The 24,585-nt window shown below is 37.0% G+C and overlaps 7 protein-coding genes across 8 annotated transcripts in view; 4 read left to right on the top strand and 3 right to left on the bottom strand.

Moving 5' to 3' along the window:
• Nucleotides 1-25: 25 nt before the first annotated feature.
• On the bottom strand, nt 26-4,321 carry Mgat4a (alpha-1,3-mannosyl-glycoprotein 4-beta-N-acetylglucosaminyltransferase a). The gene is made up of 10 exons (XM_070296621.1): nt 4,021-4,321; nt 2,705-3,344; nt 2,551-2,597; nt 2,133-2,443; nt 1,932-2,062; nt 1,731-1,838; nt 1,457-1,650; nt 1,242-1,378; nt 1,033-1,148; nt 26-951 (listed from the first exon to the last, which is right to left on the bottom strand). The coding sequence occupies exons 2-10, from the start codon at nt 3,236-3,238 to the stop codon at nt 922-924; spliced, it is 1,608 nt and encodes a 535-aa protein (XP_070152722.1). The 5' UTR covers nt 3,239-3,344; nt 4,021-4,321; the 3' UTR covers nt 26-921.
• Nucleotides 4,322-5,961: 1,640 nt separating this feature from the next.
• Nucleotides 5,962-8,731, top strand: Tsg101 (tumor susceptibility gene 101). The gene is made up of 8 exons (XM_070296622.1): nt 5,962-6,265; nt 6,371-6,455; nt 6,542-6,607; nt 6,708-6,871; nt 6,951-7,071; nt 7,152-7,372; nt 7,521-7,876; nt 8,060-8,731. Exons 1-8 carry the CDS (start codon nt 6,212-6,214, stop codon nt 8,244-8,246), a joined length of 1,254 nt encoding a protein of 417 aa, XP_070152723.1. The 5' UTR covers nt 5,962-6,211; the 3' UTR covers nt 8,247-8,731.
• On the bottom strand, nt 8,462-9,674 carry Kud (oligosaccharyltransferase subunit 5 kud). The gene is made up of 3 exons (XM_070296624.1): nt 9,434-9,674; nt 8,961-9,206; nt 8,462-8,858 (listed from the first exon to the last, which is right to left on the bottom strand). The coding sequence occupies exons 1-2, from the start codon at nt 9,596-9,598 to the stop codon at nt 8,967-8,969; spliced, it is 405 nt and encodes a 134-aa protein (XP_070152725.1). The 5' UTR covers nt 9,599-9,674; the 3' UTR covers nt 8,462-8,858; nt 8,961-8,966.
• Nucleotides 9,675-9,975: 301 nt separating this feature from the next.
• On the top strand, nt 9,976-15,218 carry Fmt (phosphatase 6 regulatory subunit 1-like protein fmt). Of its 2 annotated transcripts, none has more exons than XM_070296620.1 (18): nt 9,976-10,492; nt 10,640-10,719; nt 10,821-10,972; nt 11,076-11,197; nt 11,461-11,631; nt 11,786-11,964; nt 12,044-12,157; nt 12,248-12,377; nt 12,535-12,687; nt 12,768-12,878; nt 12,937-13,001; nt 13,082-13,283; nt 13,404-13,490; nt 13,575-13,672; nt 13,910-13,949; nt 14,020-14,218; nt 14,317-14,731; nt 14,803-15,218. In XM_070296620.1, exons 1-18 carry the CDS (start codon nt 10,433-10,435, stop codon nt 14,969-14,971), a joined length of 2,547 nt encoding a protein of 848 aa, XP_070152721.1. In that variant the 5' UTR covers nt 9,976-10,432; the 3' UTR covers nt 14,972-15,218. The 2 variants fall into 2 exon arrangements, with proteins under 2 accessions (XP_070152721.1, XP_070152720.1); XM_070296619.1 differs by having other exon boundaries at nt 9,977-10,492; nt 13,868-13,949.
• A 984-nt stretch (nt 15,219-16,202) lies between these two features.
• LOC138933693 (uncharacterized) lies at nt 16,203-17,248 on the bottom strand. Its single transcript, XM_070296625.1, has 3 exons — nt 16,950-17,248; nt 16,718-16,798; nt 16,203-16,610 (listed from the first exon to the last, which is right to left on the bottom strand). Exons 1-3 carry the CDS (start codon nt 17,171-17,173, stop codon nt 16,550-16,552), a joined length of 366 nt encoding a protein of 121 aa, XP_070152726.1. The 5' UTR covers nt 17,174-17,248; the 3' UTR covers nt 16,203-16,549.
• A 1,084-nt stretch (nt 17,249-18,332) lies between these two features.
• LOC138933115 (OCIA domain-containing protein 1-like) lies at nt 18,333-21,404 on the top strand. Its single transcript, XM_070295612.1, has 4 exons — nt 18,333-18,539; nt 18,820-19,109; nt 19,234-19,373; nt 19,446-21,404. The coding sequence occupies exons 1-4, from the start codon at nt 18,480-18,482 to the stop codon at nt 19,685-19,687; spliced, it is 732 nt and encodes a 243-aa protein (XP_070151713.1). The 5' UTR covers nt 18,333-18,479; the 3' UTR covers nt 19,688-21,404.
• Nucleotides 21,405-23,563: 2,159 nt separating this feature from the next.
• Nucleotides 23,564-24,585, top strand: part of LOC138933205 (dendritic arbor reduction protein 1) — a 43,943-nt gene continuing 42,921 nt past the window's right edge. The window contains exon 1 of the mRNA XM_070295771.1: nt 23,564-24,518. The gene's annotated coding sequence lies outside the window, so the exon portion shown is untranslated. The remainder of the gene's footprint in view (nt 24,519-24,585) is intronic.

Genomic DNA, 24,585 nt, shown 5'->3' with positions numbered 1-24,585 from the left:
TATATATATACACATGTGTGTACATATATATATATATGTATATAAAGAAAGATACGCGAAATAAATAATTGTACATATATTAGAAGAATATAGTCTTAATATCACCGTTTGTCAGACATTAACAAACGTTTGAATCGACGTTAATGCGCCGTTTGACAATAATAAATTACAGACTTGTGTACACAGATTGCACATAATCGCATGGATTATATATAAGTATATCTCGCTTTACAAAGAGTTTGTTTTTTCTTTAAAGATAATTCCCATATATATCTTGTCTTTTATCATATACTCAGCGCTTGCACACTCGTCTAATATTATATTTTGCGCCGCGCATTAGATTCTTTTCAATGTAAATAGTCACATTTATCTAAATGTGATCCCTGAACCTTATACGCAAAAGATTTCTACACATGAATATCAAGATCAAGTCAAAATATGTGAACAATGCAGGTACAGTTTCGATTAAATAAATTATCTAAAAATTAAGATACAATCTTACAGAAAGCTGAAAACACACCAAAAACACTCTTATACTAAATGATTCGAGAGATTTAACACGTGCTATTATATTCACTTATTAAATCGAATGTATGAATATCAAAAGGGAGATTGTTATATATTACCACCTGGATGTTTGCGCTCTTTAGCACACCATATATAAACTTAAAAAAAAGCCATATAAAATACTAGACCAATAGAAAAGTTTGCTTCATTTAATAGTTGAAAATATACTCACACACACATCTCTTGTGTAATGGACGGTATTGAACTAATAACTGCTATACTGCTTCACTCAATATATAACATACGTGATAGCAAAATAGAAAATATAAAAATAATAAATGTTTCTAAAACCAGTCGCTTACGCTAACCGTGCAGATGGTATCGAAAAAACGCTCGAGATTCTTCATCCCTTAGTCAGCTAGGTTGATCCTCTACTATGTGAATCTAATTAAGAAAATTATATATTTTTAGAATAAGAATTAATATATATTACAATCTCAAAGTAATATTATCGGGAATTTTTACCTCGGATAGAATGGCCCAGTTTTCGCTCTCACTGTGTATAGTTAAACGAAACACTGATATTCTACCCAATTTTCGATCCACAATCCCTTCAGCAACACCAAGTACATCAAATTTACCTAATCCACAATAACATGTTCTTTAACAATTCTTAAAAAAAAAACCCTTTTATTAAATTACAAAATATAAGCATATAGGATTTCTCTTGCTACCTATAATAACATAACCATCCTCCGTCATGTCATTGCTGTTCCTATCCAACAATGAAGACGTCTCGGACAGTACTTCCACTGTTGTATTATAAAATCTATCAGATGGGTGTTCAGGGTTTCCACTTCTAAATAAGTACCTGTGTACAAGATAACATTATAATCGTGTAATTTTGCATCTGAAATAAAATAATTTACTATCTGTCTTATCAACTTACTTTTTTATAAAAATAGGATGTAAAAATTTAAACTTTAGGTGATCTCCTGGCTGCGGCAGTAAACCCCAGAAAAATGATTCGCCTTTATATGCTTTTTGTAATGTGTACTGTTTGTAAGGTTTGATTTGAGTTTCTACAGTCGCCTCAGGATTCTCGTGAGCATAGAACAACGTTATCTTTCCAAATTGCTTGTCCTAAATAAACGTAAATCGAGATATAATTATAATTTATTCCTATGTAATTATACTTTTTTTTTTATTGTCTTGAGTTATACCTTAAGCTTCTGTACTTTGCCCTTTAAAGAGGAGTGCGTTCCTATGTGCTGAAAGAGGGAGGGCTTATAATGTACCCATAATTCTGCTTTAGCCATTTTGCAATGTTTCTGTTGAAAAAAAACATTTTGAATGATCAAATTAAAATGGCACTCGTTTTTATCTATTTGTTTATATATCTATTGTCTATTATTTATACTTACACTATCTTTATCAAGACTGCAGACTTTTGTCGATATCAAGTGATCCAACAGCCAATCAACAGGTTTGTCATTGTGGAACATTAAAAAAAATTGAATCAGCCAAGGCAATTCCACACATTTGAACAGTTTTCCTGTATTAATGTAACTTGTAATATCCATTCAACATTTATTACCACTGTAAAATATATGATAATGCCGTACCGATAAACCCGAGCTGACAGAAATCGAGAACAAACCAATTCTCCTTTGTGCCAATCTTCTGTAATGCAAAGGTTTTCATAGTAGTTATAAAATTCTTCTTGGCCAAAATATCGTCTTCCAGTTGCACATAAAACATGCCTTTAGTCTGAGCATAGGACATGAGGAAGGCAAAGTCCAGATTCTGTTTGGATCGCCATACGACACGTTGATGATCGTCGCCGAGGGTGTCGCGCAACTTTGATAAATCCGGATAAAAGGATGAGGATGGCGATATCACATCAATCACGCCAGCTTCGCATTCGTTTGGAAATCTAAAACAAGAATCGAGAAAAAACACTATAAAATGGACTATATCAATTAAAAAGTTGAAATAATAAGATAAACAAAATAAAAATTGAATCAAATCGCACAAACTTACTGGACTTCAATTTGCTTTGCAACATACGTCACATAATCCATATCTGTCTGCAAAGAAAATATATAATATATATTGTTTGTTAATTTATTACATCCAATCCCTCAAAATGCGAATGGAATTAATGCATTATTTCATAATCGATGATTTTACTTACTTCAGCCACTAAAACGATAATCAACGTATCCGCAGTTTCCACGGCGTTCATACGATCTAGCAGGTTTTTCAAAGTTGCCATAAGATAGGATTGAACCTCGCGCTTCACCGTTGGTACCCCTAACACCATACTCACGCCTGATCTACCTTTGCTCTGCACAAAGGCTGGACGCAGACTATTTGGATCGTTGAGAAAATGCGGCAGAAAGTTATAAATCGAAGGCAATTTGATACTGGTAACATTAGAGGTGCCATTATTGATGAGCAGCTGCAAATCTGGCAGAATGTGATTGTTCTCAACAAGTTGTAACAGTTGATGCGATAATAAATTTATTTCCTCCTGGCTGCCAATGTACTTGGCATGCAAATGCTCCAACTTGGCTTGCAATTCAGCGATGCTGTTCTGCAATATAGCCTCCTCATGCATGTCCGAAGGCATCAGCAGATTCAGAATCGCACAAGGTACCAGGACTAATAAGAGTACAATCAGACATCGCTTCCGCACTGAAGTCAAAGCTGTAAAATGCGGCGTCATCTTCCTCTTGTCTGATTCTAAACTCTACATGATTGCATTCATAATTTCAGGAAGTAGGAACAGAAATATCTTCTGGAAGTCACAATCATTTATGGATTGAAAACATCTGCAATGAAGAATGAAGATTGATTACTGGTTATTGTTATCTGCACCTAAGTTAAATATGTTACTTGGTATATAGAAATTTATTGTACAGACAAACAACATAAGCTATATAAGATTCTCAACTTGTAGTTATATTTCCTATCCTAATTTTTCAAAACTACTTTCCTATAACAATATAAGTTTTATTAAGAAACTAAATAAAGATTGAAAATTGTTAGAAAAAAAAATAATTTTTATTAATAATTTGTAATATTTTTTATGTTTAATATTTTGTTCAAATATAGAAAATCTAAACAAAGTTGTATAACAAAGCAATCGATTGTAAACATAAACGCGTCTAAAAGTAATTTTAACAACTGCAGTGTCTTAGTCTAATTAATTATTAAATAACTGATAATTACTTCCAAGTGATCAATTAAATAATTAGTTCATTTATTGTGTTGCTATAAATTGCTTGATAAACTTATTGATAATATAAATGTTAGATTTATCAGCACGTATGATACAATATTTTATTTTGCTATCAAAATATACGAAAAAATGGTACTAGAGCCAGTCAATTTCGAGGAAGTCGTTTCCAACTTGCTTCTTTAAAAAGAAAACAACGTCTTAAGGATAAAGGGAGAGAGAGAGTTACTTGAAATACTAAAAAATTCTTGAAAAGAACTCGTAATTACAGCACGTGACGCGCTGGTTCGGCGAGACCGATGAACGTCTTCCTGATTTAACCTTCTTCGAGATCGTAACTGACATACGCGCGTCCGGACGACATTGCCACGTCGTCGCGCTGAAACTTGATATTCTTGACCAAAAGAGTTCCTAGAATATACGTTGCGCGAAATATATAATATGTACTTTGATTATATCTGGATGTTTCCCGAATTCAAGGAGAAGAAGCAACAATCGTGCGTTGAGCATCCGTTTCCAACATAACCTGCTTACTCGGATATTGAATTAATTATTTCCTATCCACCTAGTATATATGAATATACTAGGTGCTCAAAAGATGTATAAAATACTGACGAAACAGTAATAAAAATAGAGATATATTTTTCTTTCGAAAGAATGATAAGGGACACTTGAAAGAATCAGAAAAATTTTGAAAAATATTTGATTAAAAAATCACAACAGACTCTAAAGAAGAATAGAGTATTAATTTGAATTTAGTAGATAATTTTTAAATATATAGGTCTTTAGAAAAACTATGCATGGATTCTAAAATTATTTCTAATTGATTAATGCATTATTATTTATTGGCAAATATATTACATATGTAAAATACAATATTTGTGAAACCATGAATCATCTTTATTCGAGAGGCAATGTATATTCGAAAGCGCGGCCGATAATTTAATATAAAATTAATGACCCGACAGCTAATATATATTTATCGTTTCATGTGTCATCAGAAAATGATATATTCCCTGTAGAAAATTTATCTCCTTTCGGTAAATGTTTAGAATAACCCGTTCTACTTAATTTTAATAAAAATATACTTAATCGATGCCTTTTTGCATAAAAATAAATTTGAAAAGTAAAAATCGTCGCTCGTGTAAAAAGCGTTATTTACCGTTAAAGATGTCACTTTTGAAGGTTAGGAAATCTGTTATACCGACAAAATTCTGACGATATATATGAGAATGCGCAGCAATGAAAAAGTACACGAAATTTGAATAAAAATTCATATTCTCATTTTTACTATTTATTATTTATTTAAATGCACGTGAGATAAAATTCGCATCGCCTGATAATTTTAATTTATAACTTTCCACGCAAAGCGATGTACAAATGCAACGAGATATCTATAATTATACAATTCTACGTTATTCCTCGATCAGCCTTTATTGGGCGCGCGCGCACGCGCTTATACAACCACCAACCACCTTCGCTCCCTCGGATTCAAATGACGGCGAGCTGCGAACGGCAAATGCCTAACGTCGGTTATCTTCGGCGTTGTTCGGCTGCGCTCGGCTCTCGGTTGCGCGCGCATGAACAAAAGACTATATATATATATTATATATAAGGCCGACATTACATTTGTCGTACGACAAACTTTTCAAGCGCATTGATTAGCTAATTTCTAGAGACTCCAGAAAGTTTATATTTTGCAGCCAATCAATATGCTTAAAAAGTTTGTCGTACGACAAATATAATATCGGCTTTCAGGGTGTTCAGAAAAGGTGGTATCAAATTTTAGGGATATGTTTATTACTCGTAAAAGCAATCCAAAGAGTCTTAGGCCGGTATTCATAGTCAGTTCTTATTTCAAGACCGTCTTAAGTAATGTCTTAAGATGCTAATACGGCTCTGTGATTGGTTTAGGACATCTTAAGATTGTGCTTAAGACGGTCTTAAATATAAGAGCTGACTATGAATACCGGCCTTAATAAATAATATTCTATAAATCATTTATTTCCGAATTATCGGCCACGCTTTTGAATATACATTACCTTGTGGATTATTATGATTTCACAAATATTCACGTGTAAGGAAAAATTTAAAGTAGAAAAAATAGACTATATTTTGGCGCGTTTACAAATTTTTCCAAGCGCAATCTATCGGAGATTGTCCGCCTCGTAGACCGCTTTCTCTCAAGCGCATAGTCAGTGATCGAATAAACCTTATATATGATTCAATAAGTCCATTATGACATTTCGAATGACAGATTAGTGAACAATTCATGAGTGTCTTTGTTCCCATCGTCCGTACGGAACTCCTGCGTCACTCGACGATAACGCAAACACGAACGCGGCATTCAATGATTGCGTGCTGATTAGGTCATTTAAAACTGCGTAAGTCGAGAAACGCGATTACATATATCTGACAGCGCCAGCGAGATTCCTCGCTATCTTGATTTAGCTAAGCTAAATGGTGAAGATGACACCGCTGGACGAGGGAAGGATCAGACAGGGCTTGTCTAAGGTACGTAAAATCACGTACCTAACTTTTGATGTTTAATCATCATCGATAATGATCTTATCATTGTTGCAATGATCTTGTAACGTAAAAAGAGATCTTTTTTTTCAGTATCAAAATCCAGACACAACAAAAAAGCATGTAGTGAGTGTCTTAAACCTTTACAAAGGATTGATTTTTGAGATTGAACCTTTCAGTGAGTAAAATTGATGCTGATTTGGAATATACATATAATACTTTGTTATATCTGAAAATTTATTGAAATTTGCTGTTCAATTTCAGTCTTCAATGATGGCTCGCGCAAAGAGTTGCTCAACTTACAAGGAACTATACCTGTTGTTTATAAAGGTAATATCTTTTCTTCACATCTTTTTTTGAATAATCTCTAATGAACGAATTTTACATTTAATAAATATTATTCTTCATCTATTTGTTTATTTCTATGCAGGTAATTGTTACAATATTCCGATCTGCATATGGCTAATGGACACACATCCCAACAATGCACCCATGTGCTATGTTAAGCCAACAGCAGATATGCAAATTAAAGTCAGTATGTTTGTAGATCACAATGGTAAAATTTATTTGCCGTATCTTCATGACTGGGTGCCTGTAAGTAGACTTATTCTATCAATTACTGAGAATGCATAATTATCCGGTATATATTTATTCTATTCCATTTATTTCACAGCACAACTCAGATTTGCTTGCTCTAATTCAAGTTATGATTGTTACCTTTGGGGAGCAACCTCCGGTTTATGCCAAGTCAAGATCCGAAATGCAACAGAGTTCTACACCATATCCTGTTCAACGTAATTATGCTTTATTCATGTAATGACAAACTTTTACTTTTTTATTTTAATCTAATATCTCTTGTAAATCTTTCCTACAGCATTCATGCCTGTACCTGGTAGTGGAAATGTATCGAATTCCGGTTTTCCGCCGTATTCACAAAGTTCTCAATACTCTGGCAGCAGCAATGTGTACCCACCTACAGTATCCAGGGGATTCCCATATCCGGGTTCTTATGGTTCTTATGCTGGAACCACTCCCAGCTATCCGACACAAGGCTACAATGGCCCATATCCATCTTATCCACCAGCCACACAGCCGGTACCACAATTATGATCATTTATCTTAGTTTATGTGGCATTTGTATAATTCATATTAAATATCTGCAATTGTTATTAGGCATATTAATAGCTAATAATTCATTTAATATTACAAGAGATTAATTAAAGATATAAATAATTTTCGCAAGTCACCGACAATACAATCAGGCTCTGGTAGCTCTGGTACAATTACGGAGGAACACATAAGGGCATCTCTCCTGTCCGCGGTAGAAGATAAACTCCGACGTCGACTCAAGGAGCAATTCTCGCAGCTGCAAGCGGAACTAGAGACACTGCGGCGAACGCAGCAAGAATTGACGAGCGGCTCGTCGCACTTGACAGATTTGTTTGAGAAACTTAGGAGAGAGAAGCAGGAACTCGAGAAAAACGTAAATATTCTACAGGATAAGGAAGCAGAACTGGAGAAAGAGATCGCTAAACTGTCCGACAATCAGTCGATAGACGTTGACGAAGCTGTTACTACCATAGCGCCGTTATATAAACAGTAAGTGTATTTATATACAGTAAATTATAAAATAAATTTATTTAAACTATTTAAATATTTTATTTTATTTAATTTAAATACTTGTGATTTGATATGATAGCTGAAAATTCATCAGAGACATAATCCAAAGGAATAATTAATGACCAATAAGACCAATCGTAACATCACATTCTCCATTTTCAGGATGCTAAATGCTTTCGCCGAAGAAGCAGCTACAGAGGATGCTATTTACTATCTCGCCGAGGGACTGCGATCTGGCATTATAGATCTGGATGCATTTCTAAAGCAAGTTCGACAACTGTCGCGTAGGCAATTTATGCTAAGGGCGCTGATGCAGAGATGTCGACAGAAAGCTGGTCTGGCTGGTTGAAGAATGCTCCTCTTGCACTTTGTTTTAGAGGAAGAGTGTGTTGCAATATTCTGTTTTGTTATAAAATATCTCTTACTATCCGGTGAAAATGGAATACATTTACAACTCTTGCCAGTATCAAAGAATGTGGAAGATTATTTTATCGATAATGAATCCCATCTTCTGGTTGCAATGGAATGAAAAGAAAATCATTTTACATAAAGAAACATTTATAATAAAAAAGCATATGTTTAATGAAAATACAGTAATTATTGCACATTCAAATATGGGAATAGATGATAATTCTTTTCACACAAGACTATGTTATTACTATATATTACCGCATGCATATTAATGCATTAGATTAAGCACGCTCGCGACTCGCGTTTGCGAAAAAACAAACGCTAGCCTTTATTTTCTCAAGGTGCAACAAAAACTATTACCTGTGTGTACCTGTGCTACAAACTTTTATGCCTTCATTGTGATAAAGAACAAATAAACTTATGCGCAAGAAATATTCATGGTTGTGTTTATTTAACTGCAGCGATGATAAAATCTTACAAATAGAATCTTTTCTTCTGAGCTTACTTGAATATCACATCAAGTTTATTATTTCCAATCAATTAACTTAAGCTGAAACAGAAGTGTTATAAATGTGATATAATTTCTATACTTCAAGCTAATAATAAACATAAATATTTCCACAGTGAAAACAGTTTTATGACATTACTGTACCTATAGCTATACGTAAATGCCAACCCAGAGTAACAGAAATAACACTCCAAAGCCAGAGAATATCGCTGCGACCAAGGATATTAACAGCTCCTTGAATATATCCCGTGTAAATTTAGTGCTCGTAACTTCGTACACGAAGAACCAAGCTGTGAAAAATATTCCAATCCCTAATAATACCACAGCCAGCAGCGGAAAAACAGCTGGATTCACCGGCGACACGTATCTCGTCATTGACTCGATATCCACCTAAGATTATTAAACAGTTGAAACTGATTAGAATATAAAAAGAAATGCGTAAATTTAATTTATTTTATTTATTTTTTTTATTTTGACACATGATGTAAAGACTATTTAATTAATTTTTTTAGGTTATACGCAACTCGAGTTAACCTTTCCTCTGATTTTATAAGAGTTCCAATAAAAGAGATTATCAATATCTTTAAAAAAAAAAAAGGATAACAATTTCTACTTGCCATTTTTTTAAACTTGACGTCTCTTGACGTAGCTCGGAAGAATAAGAAAACACGTAATCGTACTTGGAGCCGCTCTTGAACGACTAATCGAGCATGGCGTACAAAGTCATCGAGATAGACAATCGAATGAAAATATTTGTCTTCTGTCGTATCTACATTTCGCATGGTCCAATCGTATTAATTCAACATAATAGCAAAATTTATTTTTACATTTTGTATTTTTTCTCTTTTCAAGCCGAAATATACAAAAGACGTCATTAAATGTATAAAGTGCAAGAAAGTGCAATTAGAACAGCTCGTTTTACTCGCACGTCGCACTCATACGATCGCAAATCGTATATCTTTTTCTTTTCTTTTTTTTTTTTTTCTTTCCGATATCTAGATATGTATATAACTATTCCGTTTTAAATCTAAAGAGAGATTTATATAAATCGCAGCCAAAAGCTATTTCTGAGACAAAAGGACGTGCGAGTTTCCGCGCTTCTCGTTCGTGGCTGCGTTCTGCGCCTGCGCGTCTGTTCGCGCTCGAGAGCGTCCAACCGCGCTCGTTTCACGCTTCAAGTTGCTTCGCATTTTGGAGCACGTCTGGAGTCCGGAGCTGGAAGAAGTAGGCTATACGAACATACGTTTTGTCGTGGAACATCTCGCAGCAGCAGCAGCCTAGGTCGCGTGAATCACAAACGAATTACGAGTTACGAGGCGATCGGAAGAGAGTGATAGCGGTCGCGGAGGAGGTGGCTCAGAGAGCGGTAGTGAGACGACAGTAGGGGAAAGGACGGTGACTCGCGCGCGCGACGCGACGGAAGAGAATCGGCAAGGACTAATATACGCGTACGTGCGATGTTAACCGTTCGACGAGCTCTCGCGACGTGTTACATTCTTTCTTCATCGTGCGCGCGTTCCCGCGTCACGCCGATGCGAGTTGGACGATCGTTCCAAGCTTCTCGGTAAATCGCGACGCGAGAAATTTTTAACCCGCGGGCAATAATCAACCGCATCATGTTCTGGACGAATAATTACGTGTCATCGCCGCATATAGAGGCACTGCTCAACAAAGAGGCAAGTTCCCCCCCCCCCCCCCGAGCAGTTTTCCCTTTCGTTCTCTCGACTGGACGGAAAAAACTTCTCCCCTCTTCCGCCCTCCTTCCTCTCCCTCCCACATCATCGTCATCGGACGGTATCTAATGTCGTTACTCGCGGTTGCAGGATGTCACGCTGCACGAATTAATGGAGGAGGAGGACATCCTACAGGAATGCAAGAGTCAGAATAAAAAGTTGGTCGAGTAGTAAGTGGAAATATTGATGTTCTCTTCAGACTCAAGTTCGCGTCAAATTTAGATATGGTATATTTGTTATGACAAAAATTATCTCAATGTGTAATTGACAGTCTTACGAGGCCTGCCGTTATGGAAGAATTGGTGACATTAGCCACTAAAGAACCATCCACGGATATTGAGGAACGTTGGCGTTACAAGTATCCTAATGTCGCCTGCGAGTTGCTTACATGCGATGTGCCTACATTGAATGAGAAATTGGCAGGTATTAGAAATGTTTTACTATTCTTTATATAAATGAGAGGGTACTTATTTATTTAGAAAATTATGTAAATTTTTTAAATGCGCATTCTGAAATTCTTTTATAGGTGATGAGGCACTTTTGGCCAAATTATATTCTTTCATAGATACTGATCAGCCTCTAAATCCACTGCTTGCATCATTTTTCAGTAAAACTATTGGAGTGCTTGTTGCGCGTAAAAGTGATCAGGTAATCATATATATACATTTTTTATTTATACATAGAGGAAAAGATATGAATTTATATAATTTATATTTGATGAATCAGTTGTATGTGTGTGTATGTAAATATTTTTAATTACGACAACTTTTTTTGTGATTTTGATATAAAAGCTGATATGAGACTGATTTCAAGCAAATAATATTATTCAAATAATAAATTTTTTTTCTCTTACCTCTCTCCTATATTATCTCTCCATATACTTATCCATCCTATATTTCCATCCATTCCAGAATTGGTATTCCTATCAGTTCACATGCTTACAGGTTTTAGAATTTCTTAAAAGTCGCCAGAGATGCGTAGATTTACTGTTGCAACACTTAGAAACTTCTGCTATTATGGATCTAGTACTGAAACTTGTTACTCAAGTCGAAGGCAGCGATATGCGTCAAAATATATTGAATGTAAGACATTTTTTTGTACAGATTATTCTAGTATATTACTATATTTACATAATAGTAGACTAGATAATATATATATATATATATATATATATCTTTATCTAATATATTATATATTTTTTGCTTTTTTTTCTACATATATATGTATCTTTGATAGTGGTTAGATAGTCAACATTTAGTGCAGAGATTGGTAAAGTTGTTAGCACCTACTTCAGAATCTGCCAAACATGCCAATGCAGCACAGTTACTTTGCGATATGGTGGCAGTGGCCAGAGAAAATCAACGTACATCCACAGAGCGTACTGATCCAGATCCTATTTTAAATACTCTAGAATCGTGAGTATATCTCTCTAAATGTACAATTAATTATTACATATTTTACTCGAATATTCAAGTAATAAATATTCTATTACAGAGGAGAAACTGTGAGCCTATTATTAGAAACTATTCTGACTGGAGAAAAAGTAGAAACTAGTATCGTTGGTGGAATACAAGTGCTATTGGTACTTCTAGGTCAAAAAGCTAGCAAGTATGACGAGAATATTTTATGACATCAAAAAATTGCATTTTATAGATAATATAAAGCACATTATATAATAGACCAATTTCTCTCTCACAGTGTGTCAAACGAGGGAGACATACATGGTAATGGCGATGACATCGCGGATAATGAGCAACGTATTAAAATTTCGAGCGCAATTTTACCATATTTGGAACATCTTCACAAGCTTCTTCTTGATCCGCCATATGTAAGAGAACAGTTTTCAACATTTTTTTATATGAAAATATTGTTTGTTTTTTTAAATACAATATATGTATATGGATTATCTTTGTAGATACATAATTATTAATAGACTAGTTTATTTTATATTACATTTTAAAAATCACCAAATTTCTGTCGCACAGAAACCTGCCGTAAAAACAACCATTGGACTTTTAGACTGTCCATTAGGAAATACTCGTTTGCATGTAGCAAAGTTGTTAAGTGCATTATTGTCGACGGAAAATTTAAAGATCCATGAAAGTTTAGCAAATTTGGGAACATTCCAAACATTACTGGTAAGTCTGCGTTACAAGCGTACATTTCAAGTACTATTGTTATTTCGCCATTTTGATTACTTATATTTTAAATATTATAGGATCTGTTTTTCAAATATACGTGGAATAATTTTCTACATACACAAGTACAACAGTGCCTGGCCTTAGCTATTAATTGCGGACATCGGGATAATGATATTATTTATAATAATGTAAGTAGCACGCCTTTTATTGCATGAAAAATATTAAATAATTTGATCGTATTTTTAGATATTTATCAAGTGCAAATTAATAGAGAGGATCTTAGAAGCATGGGACAAAAACGAGAGTAAACAGTAAGATTGTCAAAAACAGTAACTTTCGCAAAATAGTATAAGAAAAATGTCAGAATTCTAATGTTATAATTTGATTGCAGAACCAAGGAAAATGGTATTCGTCAGGGCTATATGGGACATTTAATAAATATCGCGAACAATATTGTTACCCAGTGCGAGAAAAGTAATATACTGGCTAGCTTTTTGAAGAACAATTTGTCACCCGAGTGTCTTAATAAATGGGAAAACCTTGTGAATACACAATTGATGGAGATTAATAAAATTCATCAAACTGTGATGATGGTATGCATTAATGTAATATATTCTATATATACTATTTATTTTTTTCTACATCACGCGGCAAATGTATCGTCCCTTTAGAGAATTAAAATAAGCTAATTTTAATTATAATGGGATTGTTAGGGCGATCGAAATCCAATGTACTTGATGAGCTCCGAGGAAAATCCGGATGAATTCAATCCTTACTCGCAAGAGATATACGTCCAACAGGTTAGCAATTAACATTTATATATTGATATATAAATTAATATTATACATTCTTCTTGATTTATCGTGCGATATTTTTGGTATTAGATGTACTCCAATTATCAGGGTCAACAAATAACGCCTCCTTTCATCGAAAACTTTGGATTCCACGACGACGAGTTTAACGATGGTGACGATGCGCTTCAGTAAGTGTATATATATATATACGAAATTTAGTTCTCATATTGTTAAAAAAGTGATAACACTACTAGGATGGGGGGCAATCGTAGGGCTTGCCATGAAGGGAGTTAAAAGAGCGCACATGTAAAGAGAGCGCAACATAGTATCATCATTGTCGTTTCTCCTTGAAACTGTTCTCTTTAAGAAATATAATATTATAGTAATCCAGTTGACCAATTAACAACGTTGGCCTTTACTCTCAGTGAAGAAGATCTCGACAAGCGGGAGGAGATGTTCAATAAGGTAAATATTTACTTATCAAATAAATCATTTGTATTATATTCGAATGAGAAAATGAATGTTTTGTTTAAAGCTGTGCCAACAAAAACAAAAAGCCGGGCTTGAGGACTGTGGCAGCGGCCTAGAATGGGGCGACGAGGGCGAACTCACGTTCCAGACCGTGGTGGACAAGCGGGATTGGCACTCCAAGCAACAGCATCAAGACTCCAGTTCGTCGGACGAGGATGATGAAGACCCGCGCGACGTGCACATGGAGGTTGACACGACTGATCGTATGTTTCTACTAAAGATTTCTGTATTAGTTTATATTTTCAAATATTGTTTAATTATTTTATCGAAATAATTAGCTACCAATTTCATGAAATTTCAGCTTGGGATACTACCGAACCGGTGAATACCGGTACCATACTTCCACCAGTTAATCCGTGGGATGTGGCATCATCAGAACCAATAGAATCCACTGGTTGGGCCAATTTTGAAAATTTTGAAAATACATTGAGTATAGAGAACACAGCAAGCGAAAATAAAAAGACAATGTGCGACGAGCTTAAAACGGCATCAGAAACGACGGCTACAAACTTAATAGAAAAGGATATGGTTTTTAGCAAAAGTTTTGAAGAGAGTGACAAAAAAAGCAGAGATTGCATAAGTAATCAAGTGATTGGAACGGATTTACCAGCTATGGAAACTAACCTCAGCAGCAACAGCAGCAGCAGCAAAATCGATGAGAATATAGTGATCTCCGTGGATGAGAATATCAATTCTAACAAATTGCCGGATAACAGGTATTTATAAAACATCTGACTTTGTCGAGATTAGAATATAATTCGTTGCAAATTCGTGTTGTTAATTCTAGAAATTTCAAGAGCGAAGAGAAAATCGAAAACATAAAGGACGTCACGGAAGACGCCATAGAGAAGGCAAAGCCGTCGATTGAACATGAAGTTTCAATAGCAACAACTTCTCTGAAAAACACGTCCGCCGACACCGCCAATTCCATGTCAGTGGCTAAAGACGCTAAATGAAATGACGTATCTCGCTGCCTATGTTAGATATGACCTATGGCAATAGGAAGAGAAAATCATATCAGTATCGAATCAAGTACGTGAGAACGATCGGAAGCATATTACGCCTTCTCTATTTTTTATTAGACATCACGTTAATTATGCTTTAAGAAAACGTTAAAGCTGAGCGCACACTGCAGTCCCACTGCAGAGTATTTCTCTTCGAATAAATCCGAAATGCCGAAAATGATCGACACGCTCAACTATAGTGAATAATGATTGATGTTTATTATAAATAGATACATATATCCCTTTCCCCACTCCATCCCTTTTTCTCTTCGAATGGTTAACATTTACAAGTATTCCTCGCGAAAGTGAGGGCCCCTTCCCCTATCCCGTATATATTTTACGATTATTATTAAGAATTTCGTAAATTGTTATTTATACGTAGGTAACTGGTCTCTATCAAAATAAAAAAAAGAGGAAAGCAAAGAATGGACACGACAAGAATGAATCGCAATATTGCGATTTTTGCGCAATTTATACAGGCAATTTATAGAGCACCATGAGAGAGAGAGAGAGAGAGAGAGAATGAGGAGAGGAGACGTTATAAATTTCGCCGGAATCCACTCACGACGTTTAATCGATTTTTCATGGGACATCTAATACTCTATATACATTTGTACATTATAGAAATGTGGAAATAGAGAAACATAAGAGAGTTGTTGAGAACTGTAACACTGTTTGATATATGTGAGATTGGTATTCTCCACGAACTGGTGCTTTTGCTTATTCCTTCGATAAGGCAAAGATACTTAGGTGCAGTGCCTACTGTCGTAATTGAATGTACGTTAGTTCAACAATGCGATACGAGCAAAAAGAAAGAATCGAGAATATTTTTATTACCTTTTGTCATAAATTTGGTCGAAATTTGTACACTATACTGTATTATTAATCGGGGCTGTCGAACTTGCGCGCTTATTTGCATTCCAATAAAAAAAGAGAAAAAAGATTTCTACGTACGTTTAAACGACTGTTAAAGTCTTTCACGAAGATCTTCCACAAATAAATAGCGTTAAATTGCAGAAACTAATATGTGTGTTACGCATGCTCTCCGACCGAGCTAACTTACTACGTATATCTATCATTCTGCGAATTATGTTACCTGATTGTTCCGCGACTTTCTTCTGCCTCGCAGGTTTTGCAGCAGCAATGTATTTATAGCGTTGTACACGAAATATATTGTTCATAATTAAATGATAAAATAATAAAACGTTTATTCTAAATCCCAAAGCGCTCGTCTTACAGCATTATATAAGTTTGAAAGATCGATATCTTTATAAATTGCGTGCACATCATATATTGTTACACTTTGCATTTTACATATCTTTACGTTGCAATTTTATACAATACATAATCAGTAATTTACTATGTACATACATACATCTACTGAAAATATCGTCGTTTCATATACGCAATCTTATCTTCTAGTAAAGTGATTTGTCATTTTGATCCTCGCTTCCGATCTCCATAAATGCGTCTCGAGTGCGTAATTTTGTAACTACTACATTCGCTTCGAGATAAAAAGATTCATTACGATTAGGAAAATTCATCTTTTTGATGCGGTGGATTGTACAGCGATATATCGACTCTTTCATGTCTGCAAGGTGTAAAAAAAACTTGATAAAACATTGAAATTATATATTCGTTATACGAAACAATCATTTTTCGTTAACGTGTGAAGGATAAAACAGAACGTCGTATTACCTTTCGGTGCTTTCGCTAGTCGTTGCATTATCCGTATCTGTAAGAATTCCAATCTCGTAGACTATGGCTTTTATCACGTATCTGAAAACGACAAGAGATATTTGCAGTAGTGTGTGTAACACGAATCTCGTTTTTTCTTCTTTCGTGATAATATTGTCAAAAATACGTTAAAAAACATATATGTATATATATATATATATATATATATATATCTTTTTTTAGAAAAAATTACACGTCAGTGTTGGCCGCAGTTTCCGTCGAATTATCTGTCGAATTATCCGTCAAATTGACCGTCAAACTCTCGGCTATCAAATTCTGATACTCCTGCGTGAGATCCGGCAACGGATTTGCATTCACTCGCCGCAATGTCATTAATGATAATGATGATATTAATATAAGTACTAAGAGCACAATCTGAGACGGCCAAAAGGATCCACATGCAACGGCGCGCGACATTTTAAAGTAACAGAGACTTTAGACATCTTCATCGCCACTTTTATAACGATGATCCTCTGTTCCTCGTTAACACCACCGCCTTATGTACGTAGATGCTTTTGCATTACGTATTCTCGAACTGTTCATAAGTGGTAGCGGAAAATTTCCGTGTCCGATTGCACGCGAGCGATGCATACACACGATACAACTGCGTTAAGACTCATGAAGATAATATATGTTTGCAAAACCATAAAAAAAAATGGATATTTAAATTAATCGAAGGTATTAGAACAATTTCAAGGATTCTTGAGCTCTCTCTTTCGTAAAAAGAAAAAGCGATAAATCTTTAATTGTACTTAGAGAAAAAAATAGCGCTCGTGCAAATAATTGTGCATCAGACTTTACAGAACGCGTTTCTGCGATTCTTTTGTAACAAAAACTGATAATGAAAATATTACACAATATAACTCGTTCAAGGCTTCCGACAAGTTATTCATGTACTAACGCCGGGAAATGTACATTTTTCGCAATAATTTTGACGCTTTAAAAGTTCTCAACAAAATGTAAATAAATATCCACAAATTTTAATTTTAAAACAGATGACATAATCTCCTGATTTCGATACTTGAGCAAAAGTATAAGATAGATTGTCGAATAATTTTTCAAGGCAATACGTAAAAGTCTCCTCTCGGTTTTATTTTTGCACAGCGCGGTAATTAAATTAGCGCGGTTACGCAAATAAATCGAATCAAAACGCCATCCCGGTATCTCTCACATCAGTTGCCATTTTAACACATGTCATATAAGGATAAAGATATCATATGTGTGTGTATGTGTATCCTTGAAATATATATAATCAATACGCTAAAATATTATAAATACTGAGAAAAAATATCAAATAAATAAAAACGCGATCGAGATGTGTAAATGAAGAGTAATTTTTTTTCTACAAAAAAATTACAGTCTTATTTTGCTATAAGTAATTTTACATTGTAAACAAAATATATACGTACAAAAAATATATTTTTTATGAAATATAAAGAAACCGCGAAAATTATAGAAACATCGATAACTAATAAAAGTCAGTTTTAACGATATTAATCGAGAAGATAACTTACCATTCTATCTGCTTATCTTAGTAAATCATAGATGGCGCTGACATTTTCCGCTGCCCTGCCATAGTGCCGAGTTGTCCGCGTAGGTTATCTTGCACCTTGTACGTCGTATATTATTTGAATCATAACTTGATTATTTACAACAGTTAATATTTGTCACGAGATGCAAGTTTTTCAATGCGTGTAAAATATTGTTGGAATATTTATAAATCATGACGACTACCGTGACGGATGTACAGCAACCCGATTATGGAAAATATCAGAAGATGCAGGTTAGGAGTACTCTTACTTATTTATATGTAAAATAAATTAATTATAATAATATATACACTCATCGATGCCGATAACAATAAAGAAACAATGTAGTTTTTTAGTAACTGTTTAATTACATTTCATTTATTTATATCTAGATATATAATTGATTGTTACCGGTTATATATAGAAAAATATATATTTGTACGTTATAAAATATATTATAAAATATACACTTTAAGATATATCAATTAGATGATTTAAATCTAATGTAATTGTATTGTATCGTATAAATTGTAGAAAGTAGAGTTGACACCAGAGGAGGCAAAAGCTTGGCAGGCATGCGTGAAAAGCTCTAGTGTCATAATGCCAGCACTTGTCGGTGCAGCCATTGGATACGGAGCGTTTAGAATAACCCCGTTTCGCGCTCAAGCGAAATACGCGGCTATAGTCGGCAGTATGTTTGGCCTGATATCGGGCAAGATAGCCATTTCCCAGATATGCCTAGCGAAAGTTGCATCTTTACCAAACAGTACTCTCAAGGATAGATTAATAGAAGCTGGTTATTATGGAAATAATAGATCTATGGGGTATTATCTCTGAACAATTTAATTTATTTATATATATATATATATATATATATATATATATATATATATATATATATATATATTGTCTCTTGTCGGAGCAAATCTTATTTGTCTTTGTTTATAGAGAGGGACAATATCAAGGCTTTCAACCATTGGATGTGCAATCTGAAATTCAGAGCTCAGACGAACCATCCACAGAAATAGTATTCAACGATTATCCATCGATGAACACACATGATGGATATTCTAGTTTTAACGATAGCAGTGAGTTTCATAAAAATTATCATCAAGTATTCTACATGGCTAATACAATAACTATGTAAATTATATTCGAAGGTGATTTTCACGTCTCCGAGGATACGGATCTAACTGAACCGATAAATTTGCAAAAAGGCATTAGTTACAACGAGTTGAGGCACAAAAATAGGGACGAATTTTATAAGAAAAACAAAGAATGGTACACTCCTAAAACGCCAGAAAGGCCTCCATTAGCGAACGAGAGAAACCAACGGATTCCCACAACCAGCGGTACTCCACCGATGCAGGAGAGAACTAAATACGGTGACGTGTGGGGTTAAAGACAAATCGTCAGAATCTATAATCTTTTTCATTACCGTGTATTACGAATATTGTATGTATATATGTAGATTATATTTCGAATTATGTGAATAAGATTAGAAAAAGGAAGAATTCAATTTCTTACTAAAAAATATATAAAGAAAATAAACGATATATGAATCACGTTCGCAATAATAGATATCGATATAACAATCGGATGCCAGGCAACGATTTTAAGACTCACATTCTTAATTATCTAAGCAATACGTGTTGAATGATTCACGAGTTTAGATGGAAATATGAGACGTAATTCGTGCATCGCTGCTTGTAATTGAGTCACAATCGCGAGTTACTATGAGATATAGCAGCAAAAGACGCCTATGAGCCGGCTAATTGATAGATGACGCCAGTCCGTAAATGCGCGTAAACGCAGTTCGCGCGAGGCGGCAGTTCACAAAGCGGCGCAATGTATCTGTAATATAATGCTATGTAACATCGCGTGCACGCGTTCTCGTCTTCATCGGGATATGGTGTCATCCCCGCCGCCTCGTCACCTTGACGTACCCAGGATAGAGCTGCGCTCACTTCTTTGTCATAAGAGCGGTCGCCGCGCGTCGTCCGTTCCCTATACTTTCCATAAGTTATCCAATAATTGCCGTTCGGTATTTGTCATACGAGCAATGTTGCACCCTTCTATCCGCGCACAATCTGCGAACAGATTTGCAACAACGTCTGCGAAGTCGTTACATTTCTTCGCGCGTATATATTGTTCACTCTAGTCTCACTCATACTCGGCAATTATCTTCACCGTCCTCTTGTTATTAAGCGATATATTCATCATCGCGGAGAAATTGAAATTACTATCTTGTCTCTCGTCAAATTGCGATCTTAATGCCAGCCCCATTAATACTTTGTTCCTTACATCGTCCCTTTCGATTCGCGTGAAATTCCTTGTCGGAATTACAATTGAAAATTGTTGAATGTCCGGTCTATATCGGCGCATATAGTAATTAGATATAAATAGCTAAATCGATAATAATACTTGTACGCTATTTATATACGATATTCAAGCATGTAAAGGTCTCGGAGTTTAAGTTATAACTTGAAGCGATCTCACGATTAATAATTTTTGTCAAATGAAGGCAGTAGTACACGGTAATAATAGAATCCGGTTGATTTACTTCAATATCTCGTCTCGATCTTTTCGCGGGAATATCGACGTGCATCACATGCACGGTCGCTTCGCATCACTTGCCGCGAGCGCGCGTCGGCAGCCATTGGCTATCGGACGCGACCAATGGGCGAATACTACTCCCATTCATAAGTCGCGTTGCTTCCGCGGAGCTCAGCGGGATTAGAGTTAGAGAAGGGGAAGCGCGCGCGCGCGCGCGCAGGGCACCCCGCGTCTTCTGCTCTAGCGGCTAAATTCTGACCGGTCAGCCGTGCTCGTCATTCGCGCGCGCGCTCTCTCACCGGTAACCGGTTCGGCTCTTAATTCAACTTGGAGCTTTTTAACCCTAAAAACTTGACATTGTATATTCTACGATACATGTCATCGCGTTTTATCATGCAAGCCACAGTCATTTCCTGTTTATAGGTAAATAGCTCTTTCTAATTTAATCTATTCAAATTGCGAGATATATATGTTAATATGTTAATTAATAAATTTAGTTTTTTTTTTTCGCGCAAACGCAAACAATCTATCTCATAATTATTTCTCACTTGCAAACAGCGTATTCTAAAGAAATTATCGTATAAAAAGAGTATTTGTATTTGTAAACTATATTTGTAAAATTGTAAATTTTATTTTTCATTGAATAATTTAAAATTTGCATAACAAGTTCGCGATTAAAATGAACGTTCATGCGATATTAAGCGCTAAATGAGATTGTAAGCCTCTTTTAGAAACGAGAAATGAAGTATTTCCGAAACTTGCAGCCACTTTCTGTTCATTATCTCGTTCCTCGCGATAATTCCTTTCCCAGGAAACATCGCTCAAAGAATGTAATTCGCGCTGCGTTACGTATATCCCGAATTACGAGAGATTCTTGGTTTCAGGAAGCTCGTTGGACAGCGATTTACACATGTGTATAATATATATATATATATATACATACATACATCTCTGTGCGCGCGTCACGATTCACGTGCCTGGTTAAACGATCACGTGTAGAAAGGGGAGTCACGCAGGTGCAGGTCATGTGAAATATTTGCACTTTGTCGTAATTTGCGTAACCCATTGCATATATAATAAATCCGCGCTGCACCGGAGAGTTAAAGCGCCGCGATAGAAAATCGTTTCACAATCTAAAGAGAAAGGGAATCTTTCTGCCTCGTCGCGGATCAAAGGTAGGGGGTGGAGGGAACGCGGAGGGGGGGGGGGGTTGGGAGAGAAAGAGCGACGCGGAGAGATGCATGCTTCTCCGTGTATACGATCGCGCGAATATATATGGCATTCGAGACAAATTGAGTCGATCGATCAACGGGCGTCGCGCATCTCATTAACTTATGGAAATTTCGGTAAATCGTGCCAGTTTCTCACATCCTTATCGCGCATCGTTTTCGACATCGAAATGGATCGATTCGTCAATTGTTATATCGTTCACGAAATATCGAAATAATTGATAGATACGTGGAAAAATTATACGCATCGCGCTTGGCATCTTTAATGTATATAATTATTTAAGAGAAGAAACGAAAAAAAGTATATATAAGAGAAATAGATGCGGGAATTCAAGTCGCAAGCCATGTACATCTTTCCACTTGAATTTTCTCATTATCTTTTTTTTTTTTTTTACGTATCCCTTCGTTTTAAACGATGCGCGATCTCTGTCGATCGGGGCGAAAATTTTCACTCCACACCTTTCTTATCCTGTCGGAGAGAAAGTTACGCGATCAAAGCTGTTATATATTTTACTTTTATATGTCGTGTAACATTTTATATATATTATATGAAATTCGCGCCTATCGTAAAGTTAATACGCGCCAACTTCAGGCTCATCAGTCGCTTTCCCGCGGGTAAGGTTGTCTCGTGCGACGCTAGGGACACGCGTGTTTCTCGATTTGCGTTCGTTCCCTTAATTTGCGCGATTTGTCGCGTCTCGCCCGTCGGCTTCGTCGACATTGCGCGTCGAAAGGGTGAGAAAAGGCGTTGGCGAACATCGATACGCGAGGGTTGATTCGCCGGAGGCCTCGACGCGATGGAAGAAAGTAAGCGCGCGGGAGGTACCGTGGTACGCCGGTAGAATGGGGCGGGGAAAGTGGCGGGAAGGGGGAGAAGAACGTCGAGAGAAGTGTGCCAAAGTCGGAGGAGGGTAGGAGAGTTCCTCGCGATAGCTCACGTCGATAATCGCACCGATCGATGTTGAGACGCGCGGGCGGCGTTCGCCTCGCGTGTGATGCGGTGGGAAAAGGACGAGACGATTCGCTAGACGCGCGCGCTTGATCGAGACAACGGAATCATAAGAGATTGAAGGTGAGCGAGTAGAGGGACCGAGGAAACTTACGGGGCAAGAGGAAAAAGTATACGTATGCATACGTGTATATGAATATATGGTACTCGGCGGAGAGAGAAAGAGAGACTGTACGAGAGCGAACGACCCGGGAAAAGAGAGAGCGACTGGGAAGAGAGAGACCGCGTGAGAGAGAGTGAGAGAGCGAGAGGCGCTCATTCGGTGTCGGGACGGGGGCGTGCGCTCGATGGCCGCCTAGACCGCTCGAATCGGTCGCGCCCGGGGCGTGAGCCAGGCGTACGAGATCGGGAATGAGCAAGAGAGAGAGAGAGAGAGAGAGAATACGGGAGTATGGAAGGGAGGGAAAGAGAGAGCGCGCAAAAGAGAACGCGACATGCTTGCCGCGGAGGGCTGCGTCTGCGTTCGCCAGGCAGTTACTCTGGAACCGTTGCCTTGACGACACGCATCCACGCATGCGCGTACGCGACGCTGACGGTGCGCGATGTAAACGACGGTCGAAGAGTTGCGCGCGCCAGTTTCGTCCGTCATCCTTGGTATCGCCGTATCGTTTCCACCACTATCGCCGTCACCACCACCACCACCACCACCACCACCACCACCGGTCCCACCACCCTCGCTTTGTAAGTCTTCTGCTCTCTTTCTCTCCATCTCTCTCCCACCCTTTCTCTCTCCGCCCTCGTCCTCGTGGTCGTTCGGACACGCGCGCGCGTCAACGCGTTAACGGGAGTGCGCGCTGTCACCGTCGAGAAACGTCATTTCGCGGATCCCGCGGCGGCCGATCAGCGGCACTCGATCGCTCGCGTGCGCGCGCGCGCGCTCCTTTTAACCTCTTCGCGGGAGCGCCTCCTTTCGCGTCTTGTGCGCGAACATGTTAACTCTGAAAACGATCTGTACGTGGGATCCGTCGCGAAGTGCCATTTAGGCCAGCAAGGCCAACGAAAGTGTTCCGTATCGACAAGTGGCCGTTTGTAAGAAGAAGAAAAATCGTCGAGATATAAAGCGGCATCGAACGACGATATGGTATCGTTGGAAAAAACATTGTCCTATAACAGAGAGATGTAAACGTAACGTAATACGCGGAGAGTGATCGGAGTCGATCGGAATAATTTCGAACTTGATCCGATGTTTTCGTTTGGAGATCACGGGAGGTCGCGGGAACTCGAAAAATACCGTCGATGATCCGTCATTGAAACTCGAGATCGAACGCTTCTTCCTGCTCGCGTTAGTGCTTTTCGATATATCTAACGAATCTGTTTTTCGCAGGACGCGATGTTCGCACCGACATTCAAGGAGCCCACGGCAGCCTCCTGGTGCGGGATAGTGTTCCGCGTACGGAACTCGTTGAACTCGACGCGCGGGACGTCAGCGCGATTCCGATGTACGTGACTGTCGATATCCGGTGAAACCTGGTTAGCGCGAATGATAGTAGCGCTTCGTTCTTCTTC

Source organism: Polyergus mexicanus, unplaced genomic scaffold (assembly GCF_030449975.1).
Source record: "Polyergus mexicanus isolate NDT 795.1 unplaced genomic scaffold, iyPolMexi1.0 SCAF_5, whole genome shotgun sequence".
Taxonomy (NCBI): Eukaryota; Metazoa; Arthropoda; class Insecta; order Hymenoptera; family Formicidae; genus Polyergus; species Polyergus mexicanus.
This window is presented reverse-complemented; position numbering and strand designations above follow the sequence as displayed.

Bases quoted from the DNA above. Each gene is read 5' to 3' on its own strand.
- Mgat4a (XM_070296621.1), bottom strand. From the start codon at position 3,238: ATGACGCCGCATTTTACAGCTTTGACTTCAGTGCGGAAGCGATGTCTG. The intron at 1,149-1,241 runs GTAGCAAGAGAA...ATTGTGGATTAG, and splicing joins GGATGGTTATGTTATTATAG to GTAAATTTGATGTACTTGGT. The intron at 952-1,032 runs GTAAAAATTCCC...TTTCTTAATTAG, and splicing joins ACTGGGCCATTCTATCCGAG to ATTCACATAGTAGAGGATCA.
- Fmt (XM_070296619.1), top strand. From the start codon at position 10,433: ATGTTCTGGACGAATAATTACGTGTCATCGCCGCATATAGAGGCACTG. The intron at 12,158-12,247 runs GTATGACGAGAA...TCTCTCTCACAG, and splicing joins CTAGGTCAAAAAGCTAGCAA to TGTGTCAAACGAGGGAGACA. The intron at 14,219-14,316 runs GTATGTTTCTAC...ATGAAATTTCAG, and splicing joins GGAGGTTGACACGACTGATC to CTTGGGATACTACCGAACCG.
- LOC138933115 (XM_070295612.1), top strand. From the start codon at position 18,480: ATGACGACTACCGTGACGGATGTACAGCAACCCGATTATGGAAAATAT. The intron at 18,540-18,819 runs GTTAGGAGTACT...TATAAATTGTAG, and splicing joins GAAAATATCAGAAGATGCAG to AAAGTAGAGTTGACACCAGA. The intron at 19,374-19,445 runs GTGAGTTTCATA...TTATATTCGAAG, and splicing joins TTCTAGTTTTAACGATAGCA to GTGATTTTCACGTCTCCGAG.
- Kud (XM_070296624.1), bottom strand. From the start codon at position 9,598: ATGCGAAATGTAGATACGACAGAAGACAAATATTTTCATTCGATTGTC. The intron at 9,207-9,433 runs GCAAGTAGAAAT...TAATAATCTTAG, and splicing joins ACGTCAAGTTTAAAAAAATG to GTGGATATCGAGTCAATGAC.
- LOC138933693 (XM_070296625.1), bottom strand. From the start codon at position 17,173: ATGTCGCGCGCCGTTGCATGTGGATCCTTTTGGCCGTCTCAGATTGTG. The intron at 16,799-16,949 runs GTAATTTTTTCT...TGTCGTTTTCAG, and splicing joins ACTGCGGCCAACACTGACGT to ATACGTGATAAAAGCCATAG. The intron at 16,611-16,717 runs GTAATACGACGT...TACACCTTGCAG, and splicing joins ACTAGCGAAAGCACCGAAAG to ACATGAAAGAGTCGATATAT.
- Tsg101 (XM_070296622.1), top strand. From the start codon at position 6,212: ATGGTGAAGATGACACCGCTGGACGAGGGAAGGATCAGACAGGGCTTG. The intron at 6,456-6,541 runs GTGAGTAAAATT...GTTCAATTTCAG, and splicing joins TTTTGAGATTGAACCTTTCA to TCTTCAATGATGGCTCGCGC. The intron at 7,877-8,059 runs GTAAGTGTATTT...CTCCATTTTCAG, and splicing joins ATAGCGCCGTTATATAAACA to GATGCTAAATGCTTTCGCCG.